Source organism: Neofelis nebulosa, chromosome X, assembly GCF_028018385.1.
Source record: "Neofelis nebulosa isolate mNeoNeb1 chromosome X, mNeoNeb1.pri, whole genome shotgun sequence".
Taxonomy (NCBI): domain Eukaryota; kingdom Metazoa; phylum Chordata; class Mammalia; order Carnivora; family Felidae; genus Neofelis; species Neofelis nebulosa.
Window position 1 is genome coordinate 127,105,053 of NC_080800.1, and position 20,924 is coordinate 127,125,976.

Genomic DNA, 20,924 nt, shown 5'->3' on the forward strand with positions numbered 1-20,924 from the left:
GGAGCTATGAGCGGGTTCGTGCCAGGGCCCCACGTGGGCCTGGGGGCTCTGGAAGTCTCCTTCTCCAGGCCCGAGCGCCCAGCTTCCTCGGCGTGGTGCCCGCTCGGCCCGGACCCCTCACCCCCGCTGCCCTGTCCTGCGCCTGCCCTGAGTGGCTGAGGCGGCAGTGCCTTACCCCTCTGTTCCCTCTTCCTCCCCTGAGGAATCTGGCCCCGGCTCGTGGTCCCGGAAACCCAGTTGTCTCCTCTGTTTTGGCATGAGCTTCTTTGTCGTTGTTCCTGGAACCTTGTTTTTGAATTAAACGTCGGGAAAACGGTGGCAGTGTGTGGCAGGTGGGTGGTCGGCGAGCAGGGAAGCAGGTGGGGAGGCTGTTGGACTCTGGAGGAGCTGGGCTCCCTTTGTGGGAGGAAGGGTGACCCGTTGCAGGGGTCCCACGCATCTGAGGAGGTCCAGGGCCACGTCCGATCCGTGTCAGCAAACCCCGGTGGCTCTCCCGTCAAGATCCAATCGGAACCCGTTCCCTTCTCCCCACCTCCACTGGCCGCAGCCTGGGGGTCTCTCGCCTGCATGCCAGTCTCCCCACTTCTGCCTGCCCTCGTCCCCTTCCCAGCGCAGCAGGCACCGTGACTGTGGTGGTGGTTCCAAAACTATGCATTTGCCCAAACTCCTAGGCCTGTACACTCACAAAGGGGAAGGCTGAGAGGATGGAACTTAGACCTCACTTCAAACACAAACAAGTAAACAAAAAGGCAAGGTAAACAGTCAAGAGAAAGCTGCTTGATCCAGGATAAGGATTGAAGCCCAGACCAAGGGAGGTGCCGGGCTGACAGCTGTGCGGGCACGTGGCCTGGAGGAAGCAGGCAGGGAGGGAGAGGGGAGGCCGAGGAAGATGGTTTTAAAAAATTACCATTGTGAGATTACAGAAAGGCAATGAAAGACTGAAGGCAATTAAAATAATTTTTTTAATGTTTATTTTTGAGGGAGAGAGAGAGCACAGGTGCGAGTGGGGAGGGGCAGAGAGAGAGGGAGACACAGAATCCGAAGCGGGCTCCAGGCTCAGCTGTCAGCACAGAGCCCGACCCGGGTCTTTAGCCATGAGATCATGACCTGAGTCAAAGACACTTAACATACTGAGACACTCAGGTGCCCCTAAACAAGGCAATTTTTAACCTAGGAGGTAAAGAAACCCCAAGTGAATGGTTCCCCAAGAACCATTTTGGGAGAACGAAGAGGCTAGCAGAATGGAGAGTGGTATAAAACAGCCAGATCCTCAACCATCAAGAAGAAAGGTCTTCAAAATGATTTTTCAAAAGGAAGAGAAAGAGACCCTTGCTGTAGCCACTACAGCTGCTGTCTGCTGTCAGGTGAGAGTGTCATCATCACAACCACCACCACTGTCCCCGTGACGGCGTGTCTCCCCTGCAGCACGCAACAGCACGCCCCACGTCCAGCAGTCATAGACTCTTCGTGCATGTGGAGTAGCAGGGGCCGATTTACACTGCCACTTACTTGAAAGAGCCCCCCAAACCAGACAGAATAGATGAGACCCAAGCTGTAAGGAAACCAGGTATCAGGCGATGAAGAACGGCGATCTCTGGGAGATGAGAAGTCAGAGATAGGCCTTGTAATTGTCCTGGCTGACCGCATTGGGAGTTTCGTGCTGAGGCTCAACGGAACTGGTGGGGCAGAGGGCCCCAAGGAGCAGGGTGGGGGGAGCCTGGGCGAGGACCCTGCAGGAGGCAGCAGCGCACGGCTGATCAGCGCAAGCGCGTGGGGAGACCACTGGAGGCCCGCTGAGGACCATTTGACAGAACGAAAGTAACTTTGTTGGGCACTCAAGTGGGACAACGACCGACAGCTGTCCCCACCGGCTAGGAGGGCAAACTTCACAACTGGGGAAGTGTGGGAGTGGAAAATGACGCCTGCCCCGAGCTGTTCTGGTCCCATAGGGCAAGTCTTTGAAGACTCAAGAGGGTCCAACTGCTCCAGGTAAGTAACGGCATCGCGGAACAAAGCTCACAAATATTTCTAGGAATTGAAAGACCTCCAGCACCTGAGGAGAATCATGTCCGGCATCCGGTCTACAGTTAACGGGCACACAGAGAAGCGGGGAAACCCAACCCACACAAATTCTCCGCTATAAGGTACCCAGGTCAGAAAGGAGGAAATAGAACTGGCTTTATCCTGAGAAAACACGATCACCTATGGAGAAAATCCCATGGCGTCTGTCCACCAAAGAGCTGCCAGAGTTGCTGGGTTTGACAAGTCTGCAGGAGACCTTGTGTGTCACGGGGAGTGCACTCCTTCCACCAAAAGGCTGACAGTTGTCCAGCACTTTTCCTCACTGAGCTAAGGCCAGTCAGCCTCAACGCTCTGATTCTAGTGTTTCTGGGTTGTTTGCTCTTCTCGTGCAAACTAATTTTTAAATTATTTTTTAAGGATTTTTTTAAATGTTTTTTTTTTTTAATTTTGAAAGAAAGATTGTGAGTGGGGAAGGAGCAGAGAGAGGGAGACACGGGGCTCAGTCTTGATCTCACAAACCATGAGGTCATGACCTGAGCCCAAATCGAGTTGGACACTTAACTGAGTAAGCCGCCCAGGTGCCCCAAATTATTATTTTTAAATGTTTATTTTCTTGAGAGCGTGAGTGTGCACATGAACAGGGGCGGGCAGAGAGAGAATCCCAAGCAGGCTCCCCACTGTCATCTCACAAACTGAGATCATGACCTGAGCTGAAATCAAGAGTAGGACAGTCAACCAAGTGAGCCAGAGGCACCCCCAAATGAATTTTGTTTTCAAATTTTGCCAGAGCCAGCAGTGACAAGGTGTAGCAAAACCAGCATTCTGGCAGAGTGGTAGGTACGTTTTCTGGAGACTAATTTTGCAGTCTTGACAGAGCTTTAAAAAATATACTAAATATTTACCCACTAATTGTACCTCTTTTAACCTAGTGGAAGGAAGCAATCATTTGTGCAAGGTCATATGCAAGAGTTCCACTGAGTCATTACCTAGAATAGGGCAAAAAGGTGAAAGCAATTTAAACGTTCAGTAGTTACATTAGAATATTATAATGCATCTTTTCTTTTTATAAAAAAAATTTATTAATTTTTGAGAGACAGAGACTGAGCACGGGAGGGGTGGGGGAAAGAGGGAGACATAGAATCCAAAGCAGGCTCCAGGCCCTCAGCTGTCAGTACAGAGCCTGACACGGGGCTGGAACTCACCAACTCCGAGATCACGACCTGAGCCAAAGTCAGACACTCAACCGACTGAGCCTGCCAGGTGCCTTTAATGCATCTTTCCTGGACTCATTCAATATTTTTGAAGAGTTTGGATAAAAAGTTCACATTAGATGAAAGGTATCAGGAGTAATGCGAAATGTGCAAACGATGGGCATATTCCCACATGTTGAAAGTCCTTGATACCGAAGGACAGGACGCACGTGGGTTCTGCCAGTTCCCACACTACCTTCTATCACCTTCTGCGACTTGCACGTCGACATCCCAGAAGCCGACCCGCCCCCCACCTGAGGACAAAGGGAAGACTATCCGGGGGTGCTACAACTGAGAAGGAACACGGAATAGCAAAGCTCAGTTTTATTTTCTGCAGTAGCAAACATTTAAATGGCAAACAAAACAAGGGGACCATGAGGGCCCAAGGGCCCTCATTGCCCTCGGAAGACCAGGCAGGCCCCCAACCTCAGGTGGCAGCTAGTGCAGGAATCACTGCCCTAGGAAGGACGGACCGCCCAGACGGGGGACACGAGGCTAGACCTTAGCCCCCTTTCTCCAGCGCAGGCTTAGCGGGAAACGGGGGGCCCGAAGCGCTGCATGGTCCGAATCACCAGGGAAAGCTGGTCAAGAAAGTTGATGATGGAAATTCGGAGGAGGCGAGAGTTTTCAGCTCTCCAGCGGCTGAGAGAGAAAAGGCAATCAAGTTGGAGGTGGTGGCTCCTCCCCTTCCTCGCTCCGCCCCCCCCCCCAGGCACCCATCCCTCGCACCCTTCTCCCCCCAGGAGCACCCCCCTCCCCGCACCTAGTGCTCACGGCTCCAGCAGAGCATCCCACCCCCCCCCCCCCGGCCCTTCCAGAACTTACACGGCCAGGACGCTGTCAGTTACGGTGAGCTGCTTCTCCACAATGCCTCCGTGCGGTTCGCGATCTGGGGCCAAGGACGCACAGGCGATCTCCGCCTCCAAGTGGGACGGGAAAGGCACGCCGAGGGCGCTGGGTGCAGATTCGGTTAAGGTACCACCACTACTCACTTAGGGCCTGAGCCCCCTTCTCAGGCCACCCTGACGAGGCCACCCACTCCCGGCCCTAATCGCTCGCGGCCACCCCGTTCCGCGGCCCAGGTCCTCCCACCGCCCCCAGGAACCCGTTTCCCCCCTGCTCTCCTTCCTTCCTCCTCCCCCACCTCTCTCCAGCCACCCCTGGACCATCCTGCTCTCAGATCTTTGCCCCACGCCCCGCAGGTTACCGCGGCTCCTCTCCCTTTCCGCTCCCTGCCCATGCCCCGCCGTCCCCTCGGCTAGGATACAATATGTGTGTTCGGGTTTCCGGCCTTCCGGCCGCGGAGAGGGCATCTCCGCCTGGCCCCGGGGCGTGCTGTGGTCGCGGGACACGCGGAGCTGCGCCGGCGACCGCGGCCTCCGTGCCTGCGCTGCAAAGGCCGCCACAGCCGCCCTGGCCCTGGCCCTGGCCCTCCCGGCTGTTGTCGGCGCCGCCCGCCGGGCCGCCTGTGTCTGCGGCTGCCGCCTGCATGGTCGCCGCGCTCCGCCTCTGACCCCGCCCTTCGAGCACAGGCCCGGCCGCTCGCCCAGTCGGCGGGCGGCTGAGGGGCTGCATCTCCTTCCCGAAGCTCCGCCCCGCGCGCCGACCTCGCCCTCCCCGCGCACGCGCAAACGGGCCGTCGGGAGGCTGCCGGGCGCGTGGCCGGTTCCCGCCAAAGCGACGCTGTCCCAGGCTCTCTCGGACCCTGGCTGCGGAAGCCCCGCCTATCACAGCTCGATGCCACCCCCAGGCGCCTGCGCCAACAGGCTCCTAGGGTTCCTAGTGAGGCCGCCAGTCTGCGGCCGGTCCCCGCCCAGCCGGCCTTTCCGCCCTTGGGCCCTGGGAGACCCCCTGGCTACCTAGACTATGAGCGCTTCCTCATAAAGCCCACGCAAGTCACCCCGGCCTCCCGGGAGCGCCAAGGCCAACATTTCCCCACCCCCCGGTCATTCCCTTGGGCGCCTGACTGGTTCCCGCCCAGCCAGCTCGGCCAGGAGCCCCTAGAGACTACCCCCCCCCACCCTTGTCCTCCTAGCCAATGAGGGCTCCCTCCTAAGGCTCCGCCCCCAAGCGTCCAAAGCAACCGGGCTCCCAGGAGCACCTGCGCAAACGGACCCCCCTGTGCTCCTCCTGGGCCCAGAACTGCTTCCTGCGCCCCTTGCCCCACAGCCAGCTCCGTCCCCGCGTCCCCTGCCCCGCAGCCAGCTCTGCCCTGGGCTCCTGGAGACCCAGCCGTTGGCAGCCTAGCCAGCAGCTGCTCCCTCACCAATAGTCGCCACGCGCTGTGTCGTGTGACCCCACTGCACCCACGCAAACCAGTCCTACCTCAGCTCCACCCCCTCCCCACACCCCTAGCCCCTCCCCAGACCTCGTGGCAGGCCGCCAGACACCACGGCCTGTTGTCCAGAGGGCCCTGTCTCTTCCTTGGGCTCAGTGTCCCCAGCACGTGGGGCTCCACGACCTCGCAGCAGGACCTCCAGTCCTCGTGGAGGGAGATGGGCCACAGCCCAGATGGACACGGCCCCGCACCCCGTCCCCTTCCCCGGTACAGTTGGACACACCAAAGTGGCCTTTGGAGGGGGCGACTGAGCACAGGTGCGGATCAGATCGGCGGCGGTCTGGGAAGGTCACGAAGGGGCTCCCGCCAGGGGGCAAGCCTGCCAGTAGGAGGCAAGGAGGGAAGGGATGGCGACTGGAGCTAAAGTAGTTAGTGGCCATGGAGAACAGGGATGCGGTCGCATAGGAAAAACCACGATGCAAAACGGAAATCACTAAAATCCCAACTTAGGAAGCTACTGTATATGTGCACGGAAATCCGGCAACGGTTGCCTGAAGTGTAAATACTTTGTATCTCTGTGTGGTGGGATTGAGGGTGGTCCTAACTTCTTTTTTGTGTATTTCTCTCCCAAAAGGTTCACAGTGACTTTACATGACCTTTAGTGTTTTTAATTTTTTTATTTTATTTTGTAAGTGATCTCTGTGCCCCACATGAAGCTCGAACTCACGACCCCCCTCCCACACACACCCAGGCCAAGAGGCGCATGCTCTACCCAACGAACCAGGCAGCCAGACACCCCTACGATCAAAAAGAGTTAAAAAAATTTTTTTTTAAACATTTATTTTTGAGAGACAGAGACAGAGCATGAGCGGGGGAGGCGCAGAGAGAGAGAGGGAGACACAGAATCCGTAGCAGGCTCCAGGCTCCGAGCTGTCAGCACAGACCCCGACGCAGGGCTCAAACTCACGACCCACAAGATCATGACCTGAGCTGATGTCAGATGGTTAACCAACTGAGCCACCCAGGCACCTGTCTTAATTTTTAATATAAATCACATAACATCACTTACCTATTTAAAATCCTAAAATGATCTCCCACTGCCCTTGGAATCATATCCAAACTCCTTGATGTAGTTGATAAAACTGTGTCACCTGGCTTCCCGCTCATCCATCGTGTACTGTCACCTGTCCGCTGCCTCATTCTCTGCAGCCTGGGGGGCCCTTTGCTCCTGACCAAGGGTGGCCTGCCCTACCACTTTGAATTTATTCTTCTATTTGGAAGACTCCACAAACTTTCCCATAGCTGGCTCCTCCTTGTCTTTAAGATCTTGGCTCCAGTGTCACGTTTGAAAGGCCTGCTGGGTCACCAGTCTAACATCCTACCCCCAGGCATTATTCATCACATTTGCCCATTTTAGTCTGCTGCATAGAATTTTTCATAATCTGAAATGATAATCTGGTTTTGTTTTCTTCTATATTGGTCATATATCGTCTCTGGTACCTTTTTGTTGTTGTTCAGTACAGTTTCTTCAGTAGGTGGTTTGTTGCTTGTTGAATGAGAGTATTAAGTACAAGAGTCATGGCTGTGTGGACCCTGCAATCTCTCATATAGGCAGTTACTTCACAGATATGTAACAGTGTATGCACAAAGTGACTCCTTGTAACATAAGTGGTCATAGGAAACTATGGGGCACAAGGTACAAGTCCATCAGCAGGAAGCTAGTGAAATCAACTATGGTGCATTCATACAATCACCCCAGACAGCAGTTAAAAAAAAAAAAAAGAATCCATAATGAAAAATGAAATGATTTCCGGGATATATTGTGTAAAAAAAAAAAAAAAAAAGAATGCAAAGGACACACACTCTCTCTCTGTCTCTGTGTCTCTGTCTCTCACAGACACACATGTTTATTAGAAAAAAAAACAGGAAGGAGAAACCTGAAACTAATGAAAATAGTCCCCTGTAGGGGTCAAAATGGGCATGGGATTTCTTGGATCGTACCATTTTGTACAGTTTTGACTTTGAACCACATAAATAGCTTACATGTTCGAAAGTACATTTGAAAGAGCTAAAAACAACCGAAATGCAAAAGTTGAATAGAAACAAAAACAAATGAAAACAAACACATGAGCCTAACTACACATCCAAATGATAAAACCACCCAGAGAAAATTCAGGTGATTTTAACTCCGCTTTCTGCTTGTATATCCCTTCAGGGCATTATATTCTAAGGACACAAGAATTGACCTTACTCTTAGTATTTTTGCCGTCAGCAATGGTAGTCATGAGGTTGCAGTGAGGCCATTTGGGGTGTCCTTTAAGGTAGACTGCCCAGTGCAGCAAATGAGTAAATACATCGCTGTTGTCAGCAACCAGAATTCTCTCTGTGGAATGACGAACGGTGAGAAAGGACTGTGATGCTGGATTGCAGTATGAGCTTAAACATACATATTTCCTCGTTTTGTCCGGTGAAAGGGTTTAGAAGCGATGACCCTCCAGTAGCAATGAACACACCCTACACCCAAGCCTTGCTTTCTCCATGTCATTCTCCACTAAAAGGAACCAGAGCTTCCTGGAGTGATGGGTGATTCCAGAGCTGGGGCAGGAAAAAAAATACATGATGAGCCTGGAGCGCTTCGTAGTGCCAAAAAGTAAGGAAGTGCTTGAAATACAAAAGGAGGAGGCATGTCAGAGGGACACAGGGGCCCACCAGAAAGAACCACGGCTAGAACAGTTTGATCATTCGAAAGGATGTTAGACCTTTTGGCGAGGAGTATGACTGGGAAGGCGGCGCCAGGGAAGGTGCTGGAGTGTTGGCAGTGTTCTGTGGTTTGATCCGGAGGGGATGGATACATGGGCGTTATTTACTTTAAAAATCCATTGAGCAGTACACTGATGAGTAATGCACGTGACGGCATGCACGCTATAGCCCAATAAAAGTTACCCCCCAAAACATAACTTTTGGATTCTAAGTTGTTGGATAAAAAAGCCCAATGCATCCACCACGGTAATCAAGAAAAAAGAGCCGGAGAAAGAAAAGCTCTTTCATGAGAAATGCTGCTAACTAATCACTGTAGAACACGAGCCCTGGCAAACCACAAGTTTGAAGCCGTCGGTACAATTCGTTCAGGCAAGGGTCGCAAGGGTCGGCATCGTATGGTAAAACCGTTAGAGATTGCTGGGGAACAACACAGGCACATGGGCCCGAGGTGTTTATTACCGCAGACTCCTGGTGCTTTACGACAGGAAAACGCACCTTTGTGAGGGAGAGGTGTGGCGGCCACAACCTTGACCATGTGACCAGAATGAGCCTCCCTGGTGACGGTGACGGCGCAGCCCCACCCGGGACTCCTGAAGCTGCTGGGGGAGGGGAAGGGCAGAGCAACTGCTCATAGCAGTTGAGCTGAATCTAACGCGGAGGGAATCAGGCAAATCCAGACTCTGGGACATTCTACAAGACAACTGCCCTGGGCTCTTCCAAAACTATTGTTGCTTGATTGCCTACGGAGAACGGAGAGTTTAGAGAGGCGAAGGCGGCCTCCTGCGTCCTGTTAAAAGTCTGCCTGAGTGCTGTCGGCATTGACTGAGGCAGGCCGTGGCCTGCAGCATCCTCCCAGCCCTGCAGCACCCACCCCTCTCGTCTTCCCTCCCTTGCCTGCCCATCACCGCCTACTTCTGCAGACAAGCTTCCAGAATGCGGGATCCCCTGTCACTGGCACCACCCTCTCTCCTCGCCAGCCTGCAGCTAGCTGCTTCTTGCTTCCCAACATCACCAGCGACCATCTTGTTACTAATGCCTCTTGGCAGTATTGGACAACCCCTCCTCCTTTCTGGAAGGGTATTGTTGGCCCGTCATCCTGAGCTTTCCCTGTGGCTCAGTGTCGGGATGTTCCTTGGCCTTTTCTGCATCTCCTGTTGGTGGAATGCTTCGAGGCCCAGCCCTCTCTCCTCTTCGCCGGCTACACTCTCTGGGAAGCCCCCTCATCTGTCCTCAGAGACTCTAGGACATCCTGTCCACACCTAACTCCTGAACGTCACTATAGGAGGCCGCACAGGGCTTGGGGTCCCAGTCAGCTCTTCCATCAGGCTCCCACCATGCATCCTGAACACCTCGTTCCTGCCTCCATGTCCATCCTGATCTCCCGGCTGAGTTCCCAACCCCCGTGTCCAACTATCCACTGGCCCGCTCCTAATCACCAGAGGGTTCTTGTGGTTCCTGAGCCAGGAGGCGCTGGCACAAGGGACTCAGCGACCATCTCTAGGGTCTGGCTGAAACGCGCATCCGTGTCGCACCCCTACAGTGGGCAGTTGCTGCCCCAGGCCGCCATCCAGCCCTGGCTTTGGTTGAGAATCCCCCGCTCCCTCCCACAGCTTGTGGGTACCCAGGGGGCTGGCCTCCCACCACCCACCCCACCCCCGGCCAAAATCATCAGAACGGGACGTGCTTCTGACCAATGAAAGACAGCATTTATTGGCTGGGGGCGTCAGAGAAGGAAGCTACACCGCAGGCCGAGGCGGTGCTCCCGGCTGGGTGCAAACTAGAGATTTGGCGGAAACCGCAGGCCGCCATCTTCCGATCCTGAGGCAGCAGCCTGGGGTGGAGAGCCAGAGGGGAGGCGGGAAGACACTAGGCGTTTGGTGAAATTGTTCATCTGCTGCCAATATCCCGGGGACTTCTCAGTTCTGTAAACTGTTTCCTTTATCGTTTAGACCAATTTCTTTCATGGTTAAACCAATCATTGGAAACCGAAAGCAGCCTGGCTAATATTGTTCCTTTCGGATACAAGTCAGTTTCACGTTCACCTTTAATGGGATTCAAAATTTCAACAAACGTTTCCTGACTGAAAATAAGACGGGAGCATTGGTAAGTCACACGAGCTGCTATACTCCCAGCTCTCAGGCAGAGCCAGGGACTTGCCTGCTCTTCAAAGCCTGGGGACCCAGCGTTCACCCCATGAGGACCAGGCAGGAGAGTGGCTTCCTTCTAGCCTCGACCGACCTAGGTGTCCTCCTCCAAGGAGCTGGTGACTAGATGACCTCTAGTGCCCGCACATCAGGCAAGGTGGGAGGCTCAGTGCCACCAGCCCACGCTTCTGCCCCCTTCCCAGCGCCCTGAGGTTTCCCTTCAGGCAGTGAGGGGTGTGCAAAGTGAAAGCCCCTGTACGTGTGGCAGGGGAAGGGGTCCACTTCCACACCGTGGGTGAGTGCAGGGTGTGGGGGCCTGTCCAAGGCTGAGCGACCTCGAGTCAGTCACCTGTCATCCCTAAGAGGTGAGAAATGCCCATGTCCAGGCGGAGACAAGCAGAGGGAGTAGCGAAGGGCTGTGACGCGAAGGGCCGGGCCGTCGCATTTCTGGGCCACGCTTGGCTGTTGCTCCGTTTGGGGCCTGCTTACAGAGCGTGGGGTGGACGGAGTGGTGCAGGCCCCTCACCCCAAGACTGGGTAAGAATGAAGGAAATGGAGGTTTCGAGACTGGCCCTCACTGGGCAGAGTTAACACCTAGGGACCCACGTGGCACAGGGACTCGTCTGAGGTCATACCACACAGGTCCCTGACTCCCCAGCCCGCTTTTCCTTGTCGAGCGCCCACTGGCTGTGGCAGCGGAAGGGCAGCCCGGGGCTGGCTGTCACTTGACCTCCTGCCAATGCCGCACCTGTCAGAGGTCAGGTGACAGGATTGGGCAGCAGGTGCCAGCAGCTTCACTTCTCAGGCATCAAGAGGAGTCGCTAGAGGATTTGTTCTCAGCGGGCTAAACAAAATTTGCCAAAGGCCGTCCGTCGGAACCCTTCCGAACGGCCCCTGTTTTTCCTGGGCACTCGGAGGCATTTTTAGAATCCGGCTGGACTCAGATGCTGGCTCCCTCACTTCACTGCTGGGAGCCTCGTTGTCTTACCTTTTGTGTGAGGCGTGGGAGCAAACCCAGGCAAGAGCCAGGCGTGGACACCCAGGTACTGCCAGGTATTACTATTATTATGAGCCAGATTGCGACGGGAGAACACGTTTAATGCTACATGCAGCTTGTAGCCTGGCTGGGCTCCTCCCCGCACTGAGAATCTTATTTGGAGAACCCCTTCTCCATGGCTTCAGTTACTTCGGGGTGCAGAAAGCGGCTAGCCAAGCGTTCGATGTCATCCAGCGTCAGGCGGTTCAGGGACCTCTCGTAATCCTGAGGAGAGAAGGCCAGGAGGATTCGGGGGTGCCAATGGGGGGGGGTACACTAAGACAGAGTCAGGGGACGGGAGCAGCTGGGCCGGGAGCGGATGTCCTGGACTACGTTCTCACCCTCTGTAGTTGATCCAGGACTCTGCTGGCATCTGCCGCGCTGAAGTGGCGGGCCAAGACTTTGGAGATCAGCTGCCAGGCCGGTGGGGGTGGCGGCGGGGCCTCGGCCAGTCTCCGGGCAGCGCTTTCTTCCAGTAACACCTTCTCCAGAGGTTTGACCACTAGGTTGAGCTTGGAATTGGGCCCAACGCTGTAATCGGAGAGTCTTTTCCCATCTGCCAAAGAGAGATTGATGGAAACGTTACGCGCAGCGCAGCTCTGCGGCATCTGTCTGAGGAGGGTTCAGTCACCTCCCCGAAGGTAGAGTGGCCAGCACTCTAGCCATCACACTGCTCCTCGGGCTCGGCCTAGGCACCCCGCCCCCTGAATTCCTGCGGGGCTCCCTGGGCGTCTCCTCTTGCCGGGTACCTGCCAGGGCCTTGCCCTTGAACAGCAGCCGCTGCTGGCGCACCGGGACGTTCAGCTTCTCGGAGACCAGATGTTTCAGCGTGGACACCGGCTCGTCCTCCGACACCTGGCCGGGACGAGGGCAGGAGGCAGGAGTTGAGGCCGCGGCCCCCGCAGACGGCGGCTCTCCCGGCCGCCCCCCCCCTCCCCCCCGACCCCCAGCCCGTCCCCGCCCTCGGCCCGACCCCGCGCCCAGGGGGTGGTGAGTGCGCGAGCCGGCCGGCCGGCGGGGACCCGCGACGCTACCTGCAGGCTGCACTCACGGCCCTGGAGCGCTTTCACCGTCAGCTGCATGGCGGCCGCGGCGGCGTCCACTGCGGCCGGCGCGCGCCCCACCGCCCCCCGCTGCGCGCCGCCGCCCCGGGCGCGCGCCGGAACCGCCCGCCGCTGCCGGAAGCAGCGCGAGGGGCGCGCCCCGGCCCCGCCCCGCGCGCCGGGGCCCGGCCCCCCCCCCCCCCCCCCCGCCCCCGGAGGAGTCACCTTGGCATCTGGCCTCGCGAACGCCCGGGCCGACGGATTCGCCTGCCGCGGGAGGGAGGAGGAGCGAGTGGGGCCGGATCGGCTTCGTCGGGGAGCTGGGGCTTGGGAGGGGGGGGCCGCCCCCGGCCGACTGACGGGGCGAGTCGGCGCGAACCCCGACTCTCCCTCTCGGGAGTCCACGTAGTGGCCCGGCCCTGCCAAGCTTGCCCCACTGCTCGCGGGGCCTTCTGCCTCTTTTCTAGTCTGGCCGCAGAAAACTGAGCTTGGGAGCTGGCTGCGGAGCCCGGCTTCTGCCCTCATTCTCCCACGCTCCTTCTAGAACAGCAGGGCCCACCTCTCCCAGAGAGGGGATGCGTGGGGAGGGAGAGTTGAGACAAAGTCTGTGCACGGGTCACCACTGCCACCCACGCCAGTCCTCCACCCTGGCCCACATCTACCCAGCCGCACTGTTCCTACCCCACTCCCCAGGCCCCAAAGGTCAAAGACTGGGAGGCACCCGAGCTTGCTTCTCTCTTTTATTGAAATATATTTTCTGAGCAGTGCCCACCTACCTAACTCAGCGTGGCCTCTTTGGCACTGAAAGCTGGAGAATAAAAAACCGGTAAAAAAAAATAAGCCTGGATTGTTTTCTGAGTGCATAGTGCATGAGAGCCAAAGGCCTTTGGTACACGAGAGCTGTGGGGGCGGTGGCTGGAGGCCGCGGGCGACGCGTGGTGGAAGCTGGACCCAGGGGCCTCAGGGGACTGGGCACAGGCTGCTATAGATGAGGTGGCCAACAACCAAGGCCAGCATCTCCGAGGTGCCGCTCAGCGCTACAATGAAGGGGGCCTGGGAGGCGTAGTCGGCTTGAAGGCGACGGAGGGACAGCTGCAGCATGGCCAAGGCCAGCAGGCTGTTCTGGACCCCTACCTCAATGCTGACCGTCCGCCGCTGTGCCGCCGGCAGCTTCAGGCACGTGGCCAGGCAGTAGCCCACCAGGAGGCCGACCAGGGGCACCGTGAGGCCCACCAGCACGATAGGGAGCCTGACACCCGCCAGGATGAAGACCCCCATGCGGTAGGCCAGGAAGAGGCCACCCAGGAGCAGCACGAAGCTGAAAGGCTTGATGACGTGCAGCAGCAGCTGGGAGAACTTGGGGAGCTTGGACCTGATCACCACGCCGGCTGCTATGGGGATGGCGATGAACAGCAGGGTCCCCAGGATCTTGGAGATGGGCACGTGGAGCGTTTCATGGATGCTGAGCAGGCGGCTGTAGACGGCGGAGGACAATGGCAGGAAACCGGTGGCAGCCACCGTTGAGATGAACGTCATGGAGATGGCCAGGGTGACGTCCCCTCCGAGGAGGAGGCTGAAGAGGTAGCTCCCCCCGCCGCCGGGTGACGAACAGGTGATGATGAGGCCTAGAGCCAGGGCCTTGGGCAGCACAAAGACCTTGGCCATCAGGAAAGCATAGAAGGGCATGACCAAAAACTGGCCCAGCAGGCCCAGCAGCATGGGCTGGGGGCTCTGCAGGAGCCCTTTCAGAACCTCGAGTTCCACTTTGCACCCAAATGAACACTTGTTGACAAAGATCAGAGGCAGGAGCAAGTAGAGAATCGGGTTCTCCGAGAAGTGGACCAGGTCGGCGCCGGCGCCGAGGGTGGCGGGAGCATCTTCGGCAGGTGAGACCTTGATGCAGAAATCTCTCCGTTCCTCAATTAGCATGGGCGGGGCCTCATGGGGGTCCAGGAGCTGAATGTGGAGCGGGGCTAGCCCAGGCAGGCCGGAGTGGATGCTCACCACGAAGCCGCCCCCACCGCCCCAGGTGATGGCACTCACATTCTTGATGGTCAGCACCTCCGTGTCGAGGGAGGTGACCCTCAGCATGGGGCCAGGCCCTGTCCTGTTGCCCCGGCCCGGGTACTGGCTCGAGATCACAATGATGCCCTCGCTCTCCTCTGGGAACTCAAACTCCATCACAGAGCCGTCCCCAATGCTCAAGTATCGGCCCCCTGTCAGGGGCACCCTGTGGCCCAGAGCTGTGCTGAGGTTGGCACTGGCTGTTCCCCTAGCCCCCAAAGGCAGGCTGGCCAGAAGCAAGGAAGCCCTGAGCATGCCTAGGGGACCTCGGCAACCGCCACCCCCTCCCAGGCGAGGCCACCACTGGGAGCTGCTCCTGCCCCTCCTGAACACCATGGCTCTTCGCCGAGGACAGTGTGGCCAGGCCCTCTGCGGCTTAGGAGAACAGCCCCGCTGGTGCCGTTGGGCCGTCCGGAGAAGGGTCCATGGGCCGGGCCTGGCCCTGTGCTGTGCTCCTTGATGGCAGAGCTCTTCCTGAGGACAGACGGGACACAGAAAGGTGGCTGGTCAGGGTGACCAGCTGTGAGGCCGGGAGCAAGGGGATTGGTGAGCCCGCCTGCTGGGACACGCAGCAGAGCCCCTAGACCCAAACCCTGGGACAAGAAGGCAATGGCTAGTGTTGACCCCTAACTGCCATTTGCCTGTCCCCTCCTCCAGCGTACCTGCGCCGCGTTTCCCATCCCTCGCCCACAGGGGCCACCTACACATAGGAGTTCCTGTTCAGCCTGCTGATCTCCCTGGGCTTGTCCAGTACAGTGAACATACAGAAATGTCCTGATACCAAGGGACTTGGGAGAGCCACCCCGCAGTCCCATCACCACTAGGCTGTTCCCCGCGGGCTTTGAGCTATAGAGGGGCCACAGCTATACCACAACCAGGATGAAATCTCTGAAAGGCTGCATGGGGATGCCAAGGAGACAAGTCTGGTGAGAGCAAGGGGTGTCTGACTGCCATCTGCCAGGAAGAAAGCAGCTGGCAAAGGGGCATGTGCGGTGGGGCCTTGGGGGCTGATGTCTACCATGGATGTGGAGTTATGAATGGTGCTGCAGTGGCTACCTGGCCTACCCTACATGCGGACGGTGGTGAGATGGGGGTCCTGGGATGGGGGGCAGGTCCTCTCTCTCCAGGGAGCCTGCTGGAAGGGGAAGCAGGAGGGGGTCAAATAGGACCACGTGCTTGCTAGGTGCTTTTCTTCCTCCTGTCAGAGCTCCAACTCATCTGTCCCCAGAATCTGAGCTGCTAGAAGCACTGTGTCACATCTGAGAGGCTCTGCTCAGGGTCCAGAGCCCAGAACTTCCAGTGGGACCTAGTGTTTCCAGTGGGGGAAGGTGCCTCGGGATGGAAAGAGGTTTGCTTGCTTCCTCTTCTCAATTTGGGCTGTCACCAGCCTGTAGTCACATCACCTGCTGGAACTGGGGCAACCAGGATGGGGCCACAGTGGTTTATCATCACTACTGTCGTTTTCCTCTCGGTGCCTGATTGCAGTGTCCCAGTCCTGGAAGAGGCTCTGGCCTCTCGACATCCTATCAGTCTTTGGCCCTGTCCCCCGTCATCTGAGCCTGGGGAGCAGGGGAAGTAGGGTGAATGGGCAGGTTAAGCAAAAACTCATCCCTGGAGAGGTCCCCTCTTACCCGCTGCATGCCATGGCCTCTGCTGCTTTGGAGTTTGGGGGTCACTTACCCTGGAGGCCTTGGTCCAGCTTTGCATCCCACCGCTGAAGAGGGAGGCAGGAAAACCAGAGGGAGTATGAGAAGCAAAGTGGAGGGGAGTCACAGGGAAAAGATGACAGCACCCAGGACTGAAGCCACCGGGGTGGTGTGATGGTTCCTCCCTCCAGGAGGGAGGAGGCTAAGGGCCATCCACCCTGTCCTTCCAGTACTGCTGGCGGCTTTGAGTCACTGCAAGAGAGGTCTGGCCCAGATCCCACACCATTTCTGCTTGAGGGGCTGGAAGACTTTGAGCAGATGCACCCCAAGGCAGGGGAGGGAACCCTGGGCCGGCCGCTTTTTCCACACAGGCCGTGAGTTCGGTGTTTGGGCAGTTGGCATTGCCGACCCGGGGCTCCTCCCTACCTGGGACTCCGGAAGTTGCCGGGTTGGGCACAGAGCTCGAGTGCGAACCGAGGAGGGAGGGGCGCGCCGCCGCCGGGCTCTCGCTGTCGTCCTGCAGTCGGCAGGCGGGTGACCCGTCCGGGCGGTCCCGGGATCGCGCTACGGGCCCTCACGCCACTCCCAGGCCCTGCGGCCGCGCCCGTCGGGCCCGGCCGCCCGAGCGGGCGAGCACGGACCCAGGCCGGGGCCAGAGGCTGCGTTCTGCCCTCCCTTTCCGGCCCAGAGCGCTCACCCGCCGCCGCGGCCCGGGAGTTTGGCGCCGGCGCCAGCGCCTGCCGGCCCGGCGGACGCCTGCGAGCTGGGCCCGCCGGGGCCCTGCCCTGCCCCTCCCCATCCCACCCCGCCCCGCCCCGCCCCGCCCATCCCACCCCGCCCACAGGGGCCCCGGCCCCGCCCCGCCGAGGCCCCGCCCCTCCCCGCAGCGGCCGGCTCACCTCTAGCGACCGGGGCCGGTTCCGACCGGATGTGACGTATCCGGGAGCGACGAGTCGGCGCGGGCTCGAGGCCCCGGATGCCTTCCGGGTCGTGGTTGGTCCGTGCCGTGGGACTGAGTCTTCTGCGCTTGTTGCCGGGACGACCCGCTCGGGGTTAGGGGCCCTGGTCGGGCCCAAACGCTCTGCGACCCCTGGGGGCAGTGGGACACGGGCTTAGCCGCTAGCAGGGCCGGATCGCCAGCGGGCCGCCGGTGGTGGCGGGAGCCCAGGGTCAGGCGCCGCCTATTCCCACCTTCCTTCGTTCGGCCGTGGACCCAGTGTCTAGTTCCACACTGTGGGATATCAGGGGGCTTGTCCGCTTTTCAAAACTTTTTGGCGCCAGCAGCAGGGTCTGAAGGCCTCACGGACAAGGAATAGACAATCAGATGGCATAAGTTGGGCAAAATGGGGAGACAATAAGCAAGTGCTGAGTCTAAGGAGACTTGCATGTTCCGAAAGGCTGCTGGAAGAACTTGTCACGGCTGTAATGGAAGCTGGTGGCCCCCAGAGTTACAGGTACTTGCCCACGGCAGGTGCACAAGACACATCGTTGAGAACGTAACCAAAACAAAACGGCATTTGTATTTTAATTTTTATTTATTTTTACTTATTTTTAACGTTTATTTATTTTTGAGACAGAGAGAGACAGAGCATGAACGAAGGAGGGTCAGACAGAGGGAGACACAGAATCCTAAACAGGCTCCAGGCTCTGAGCTGTCAGCACAGAGCCCGACGCGTGGCTCAAACTCACGGACTGCGAGATCATGACCTGAACCGAAGTCGGACGCTTAACCGACTGAGCCACCCAGGCTCCTCTGTATTTTAATTTTTCAAGTACAGAATAACTTTAATAAAAATCTGTTAATTTAAAAAGTAAAAATATATTAAGTTTAAACTTACTTAAATACATTTTACTTTATTTTTTTTTTTATTTTATTTTTTTTATTTATTTTGGGACAGAGAGAGACAGAGCATGAACGGGGGAGGGGCAGAGAGAGAGGGAGACACAGAATCGGAAACAGGCTCCAGGCTCCGAGCCATCAGCCCAGAGCCTGACGCGGGGCTCGAACTCACGGACCGCGAGATCGTGACCTGGCTGAAGTCGGACGCCTAACCGACTGCGCCACCCAGGCGCCCCTACATTTTACTTTAAAATTTGTATTCGTGTGTGTTTTTTAAAGTTCAAATTGGTACGTGTGTGCGATATGTAAACAGTTAAACACATGGTTGGGGTGTATGCTTAAGATGGTTTGATTGATGTCAGTGATCAGAAACATTCAGAGGCCCTAGCTCTAGGCTGTTGTTTAGCCTCAGAGGACCAGTAAGGCATAAGCCGTGTGTGTGTGTGTGTGTGTGTGTGTGTGTGTGTGTGTACTTTGTCTAAGAACATCTCTGTACTGTCCCTCTCAAATGAGGTTGAGGGAGTCCTGATGGAAGCAGGGTGCAGTCTGCAAAAGGGCAGTGGGGGTGGGGCCGTCGGGGACTGGGTATTACTGGCCATAGGGAGAGGGGGAATGGGTCAGCCAGAAAGGCAGGGGAAGGAAAACCTAAAAGACTTGTCCTCCCTGGAGGAAACCTATGTTTCAATCATTCAACTAAATGGGGATTGGGGCCAGGGGTCAAGGGGAACAAATGTAGTCAGAAGGCTGCTCCCCGTTGTTGTCAGTCGCTTCAGCACTCCCTGAAAAGCCAGAGTGGGCTGGTGGGGGGTCTGGCATGAGGGAACTTGGCGGCCTCTACAGGAAAAAGGGACGGCTAAATTAAAGGCAAGAGAATGTCATCTAGACTGAGAGAACATACAGAGCAAACGACGGTGACAGCAGTTCGGATGGGAGACCTGCCACTGTACTATGTCATAGAGTCACGATGGTGGCCCTAAGAGGTGTGCTTACTCCTACTTTCCTCCTCTCCAGGCAGGTTTGTCCAGGGACATTGTGATAAGTATGCGTGGAAGACGTGTTCTGTACAAGTATGGCACGCACTTGCTATTTACAGGGAAGTGTAGCGACAGCGGTCATTTTTGTCTACCCAGCATCAGCACCTCAATCCCTCCTCCACATTTGGTGCACAAGGTTTGCATGGGAATCACCCCATGTGCTAATAACATTACTGGGGCTAGAATTACTGTGGGCATTGGGGTCTGATGTGGGAACACTAGTCCCCCTCTTTTGTCATTGCTTATTTTTGCCTATGTCCGTTTGACTTGGGATTCTGGTTTTTAAAACAGAGGGTGACCTAACTCATAGGTGGGAGTGGGGTTTCGGGGCAGGGGCACCACCCCGGTGGAGGAGGGCTGAAGGATATAGAAAGGTTTACCTCTACTTTGGAAAGTTGGGCAGGCTCTACCTCACACCACCATTGGCTTCGTGGCCTGTGTTGGACCAAGTGGGGGATAAAGCTGGCTTACTGTTTCTGTCTCTGTGACTGTGGAGACTCCTAGTGAAGACACGGCCCCCACCCCCGCCCCGAGGAGTTAGGGGCCATCGCTGGGGCTCAGTCCTGTGTCCCCAGAAAGTAACACGGTCCAGGGCAGGGCCTTGGCAAATGTTTGGGGAAGGTCAGGCAATCACAGTGGTGGTTTGAGAGGCCTCCCAGGCTTGCAGTGTGGACCTTCAGTGACATTCAGTTTCATTTGGGGCAAGCTACCAACCTTGAGGAGCCCCACTTACCTGGCTTCCGACCTCCTGGGCTCAGCGGGGACTTTTAGCTCTTCTGTGAATGGGGAGAACGACAGTCCTTTCTTGCTAGGGTTGGCATGAGGCCCACGCAGGTAGTAGGTGTATAATGGGAATGCCAATGGAGGAACTAAGGCGATATGGGCTGTGGGGGTGCAGGTGAAACACTGGGGCAACCCCACAGGTACGTCGGACCTCATTATAGTGTCTTCCCTCCTTTGGGGGGACATTTGAAACGGTCTATAATAAAAGATTTAAAAGTGGATCCACGTATGATACCACAGTGGTAGACACACATCATTACACATTTGTCAAATGCACAGACTGTTCAAAACCAACAAGGAACCCTAACGTCAACTCTGGGGTTCAGGTGATGAGGTGTCAGTGTAGGTTGGGGACCTACATGTGCAAACTCTCTGCACTTTCTGCTCATCTTTGCTGTGCATCTCTAACTGCTCTAAAAAAAGCAAGTCTCTAAAGCACTTGGCTCGGGGTCAGGCTGGCTGTTGACTTCTCTGATCACCATCTCCCGGGCAAGTGCCCGGGCTCTTGTTGTCGCCACCTCCCTGATCTTTGAGACAGCCTCTCCTCTTCTGCCTGCTCCATAAATACTTCCCTTTCTTGACACTTTGTTCACACTCCGGTAGCACTGACCTCTTAGAAGGTGGAGGCCCGGGAAGCCTGTTTCCAGAGTAGGACTCATTAAGTCCATTGCCACTGCTACGGCCCCCTCGAGGCTGCCCGGCTGGCTCCTGGATTCCCCAAACTGAGGAAGTTCCAAGTGCCTTTCCCCCTTTTCCTGACCACTTCTTTGCCCACGGGATGTAGCATTCCAGGAAAACTCCTTAGAGTTTCTTGTTGGTTTTCACTAAACGAAGGGAAATAGAACTGTAATCCTCAAGACATGCCAAATAGGTCACATGACTTGGGCTTCAAAGCCTTGATCTCAAAGGCATCCAAAGCCAAGGGCTGCAGGTAGACATCCTAGCTCTTGAGGGAGTCTGAGGGGAGTGGGGAGGCACCTGGGCTGATTTTAATCCCCATCCCTGTCTCTACCCGCCTTTGAGG

At 56.7% G+C, this 20,924-nt stretch overlaps 3 protein-coding genes and 1 long non-coding RNA gene across 11 annotated transcripts; 1 reads left to right on the forward strand and 3 right to left on the reverse strand.

Annotated features, from left to right (window-relative positions):
- Positions 1–3,581: 3,581 nt before the first annotated feature.
- LAGE3 (L antigen family member 3) lies at positions 3,582–4,873 on the reverse strand. Its single transcript, XM_058713268.1, has 3 exons — positions 4,540–4,873; positions 4,098–4,226; positions 3,582–3,914 (listed from the first exon to the last, which is right to left on the reverse strand). Exons 1-3 carry the CDS (start codon positions 4,845–4,847, stop codon positions 3,800–3,802), a joined length of 552 nt encoding a protein of 183 aa, XP_058569251.1. The 5' UTR covers positions 4,848–4,873; the 3' UTR covers positions 3,582–3,799.
- Positions 4,874–9,994: 5,121 nt separating this feature from the next.
- UBL4A (ubiquitin like 4A) lies at positions 9,995–12,680 on the reverse strand. The gene is made up of 4 exons (XM_058713020.1): positions 12,525–12,680; positions 12,240–12,345; positions 11,832–12,046; positions 9,995–11,715 (listed from the first exon to the last, which is right to left on the reverse strand). The coding sequence occupies exons 1-4, from the start codon at positions 12,570–12,572 to the stop codon at positions 11,605–11,607; spliced, it is 480 nt and encodes a 159-aa protein (XP_058569003.1). The 5' UTR covers positions 12,573–12,680; the 3' UTR covers positions 9,995–11,604.
- Positions 12,681–13,259: 579 nt separating this feature from the next.
- Positions 13,260–17,040, reverse strand: SLC10A3 (solute carrier family 10 member 3). Of its 8 annotated transcripts, XM_058712775.1 has the most exons (5): positions 16,670–17,039; positions 16,278–16,311; positions 16,001–16,156; positions 15,654–15,732; positions 13,260–15,071 (listed from the first exon to the last, which is right to left on the reverse strand). In XM_058712775.1, exons 3-5 carry the CDS (start codon positions 16,117–16,119, stop codon positions 13,494–13,496), a joined length of 1,776 nt encoding a protein of 591 aa, XP_058568758.1. In that variant the 5' UTR covers positions 16,120–16,156; positions 16,278–16,311; positions 16,670–17,039; the 3' UTR covers positions 13,260–13,493. The 8 variants fall into 8 exon arrangements, with proteins under 8 accessions (XP_058568758.1, XP_058568761.1, XP_058568765.1 ...); XM_058712778.1 differs by having other exon boundaries at positions 13,260–14,489; positions 14,577–15,071; positions 16,001–17,040; XM_058712782.1 differs by lacking the exons at positions 16,001–16,156; positions 16,278–16,311.
- Positions 17,041–17,126: 86 nt separating this feature from the next.
- LOC131502217 (uncharacterized) lies at positions 17,127–18,080 on the forward strand. The gene is made up of 2 exons (XR_009256975.1): positions 17,127–17,697; positions 17,821–18,080. It is a non-coding gene; the product is annotated as an uncharacterized LOC131502217 (long non-coding RNA).
- The last annotated feature ends 2,844 nt before the right edge of the window (positions 18,081–20,924 follow it).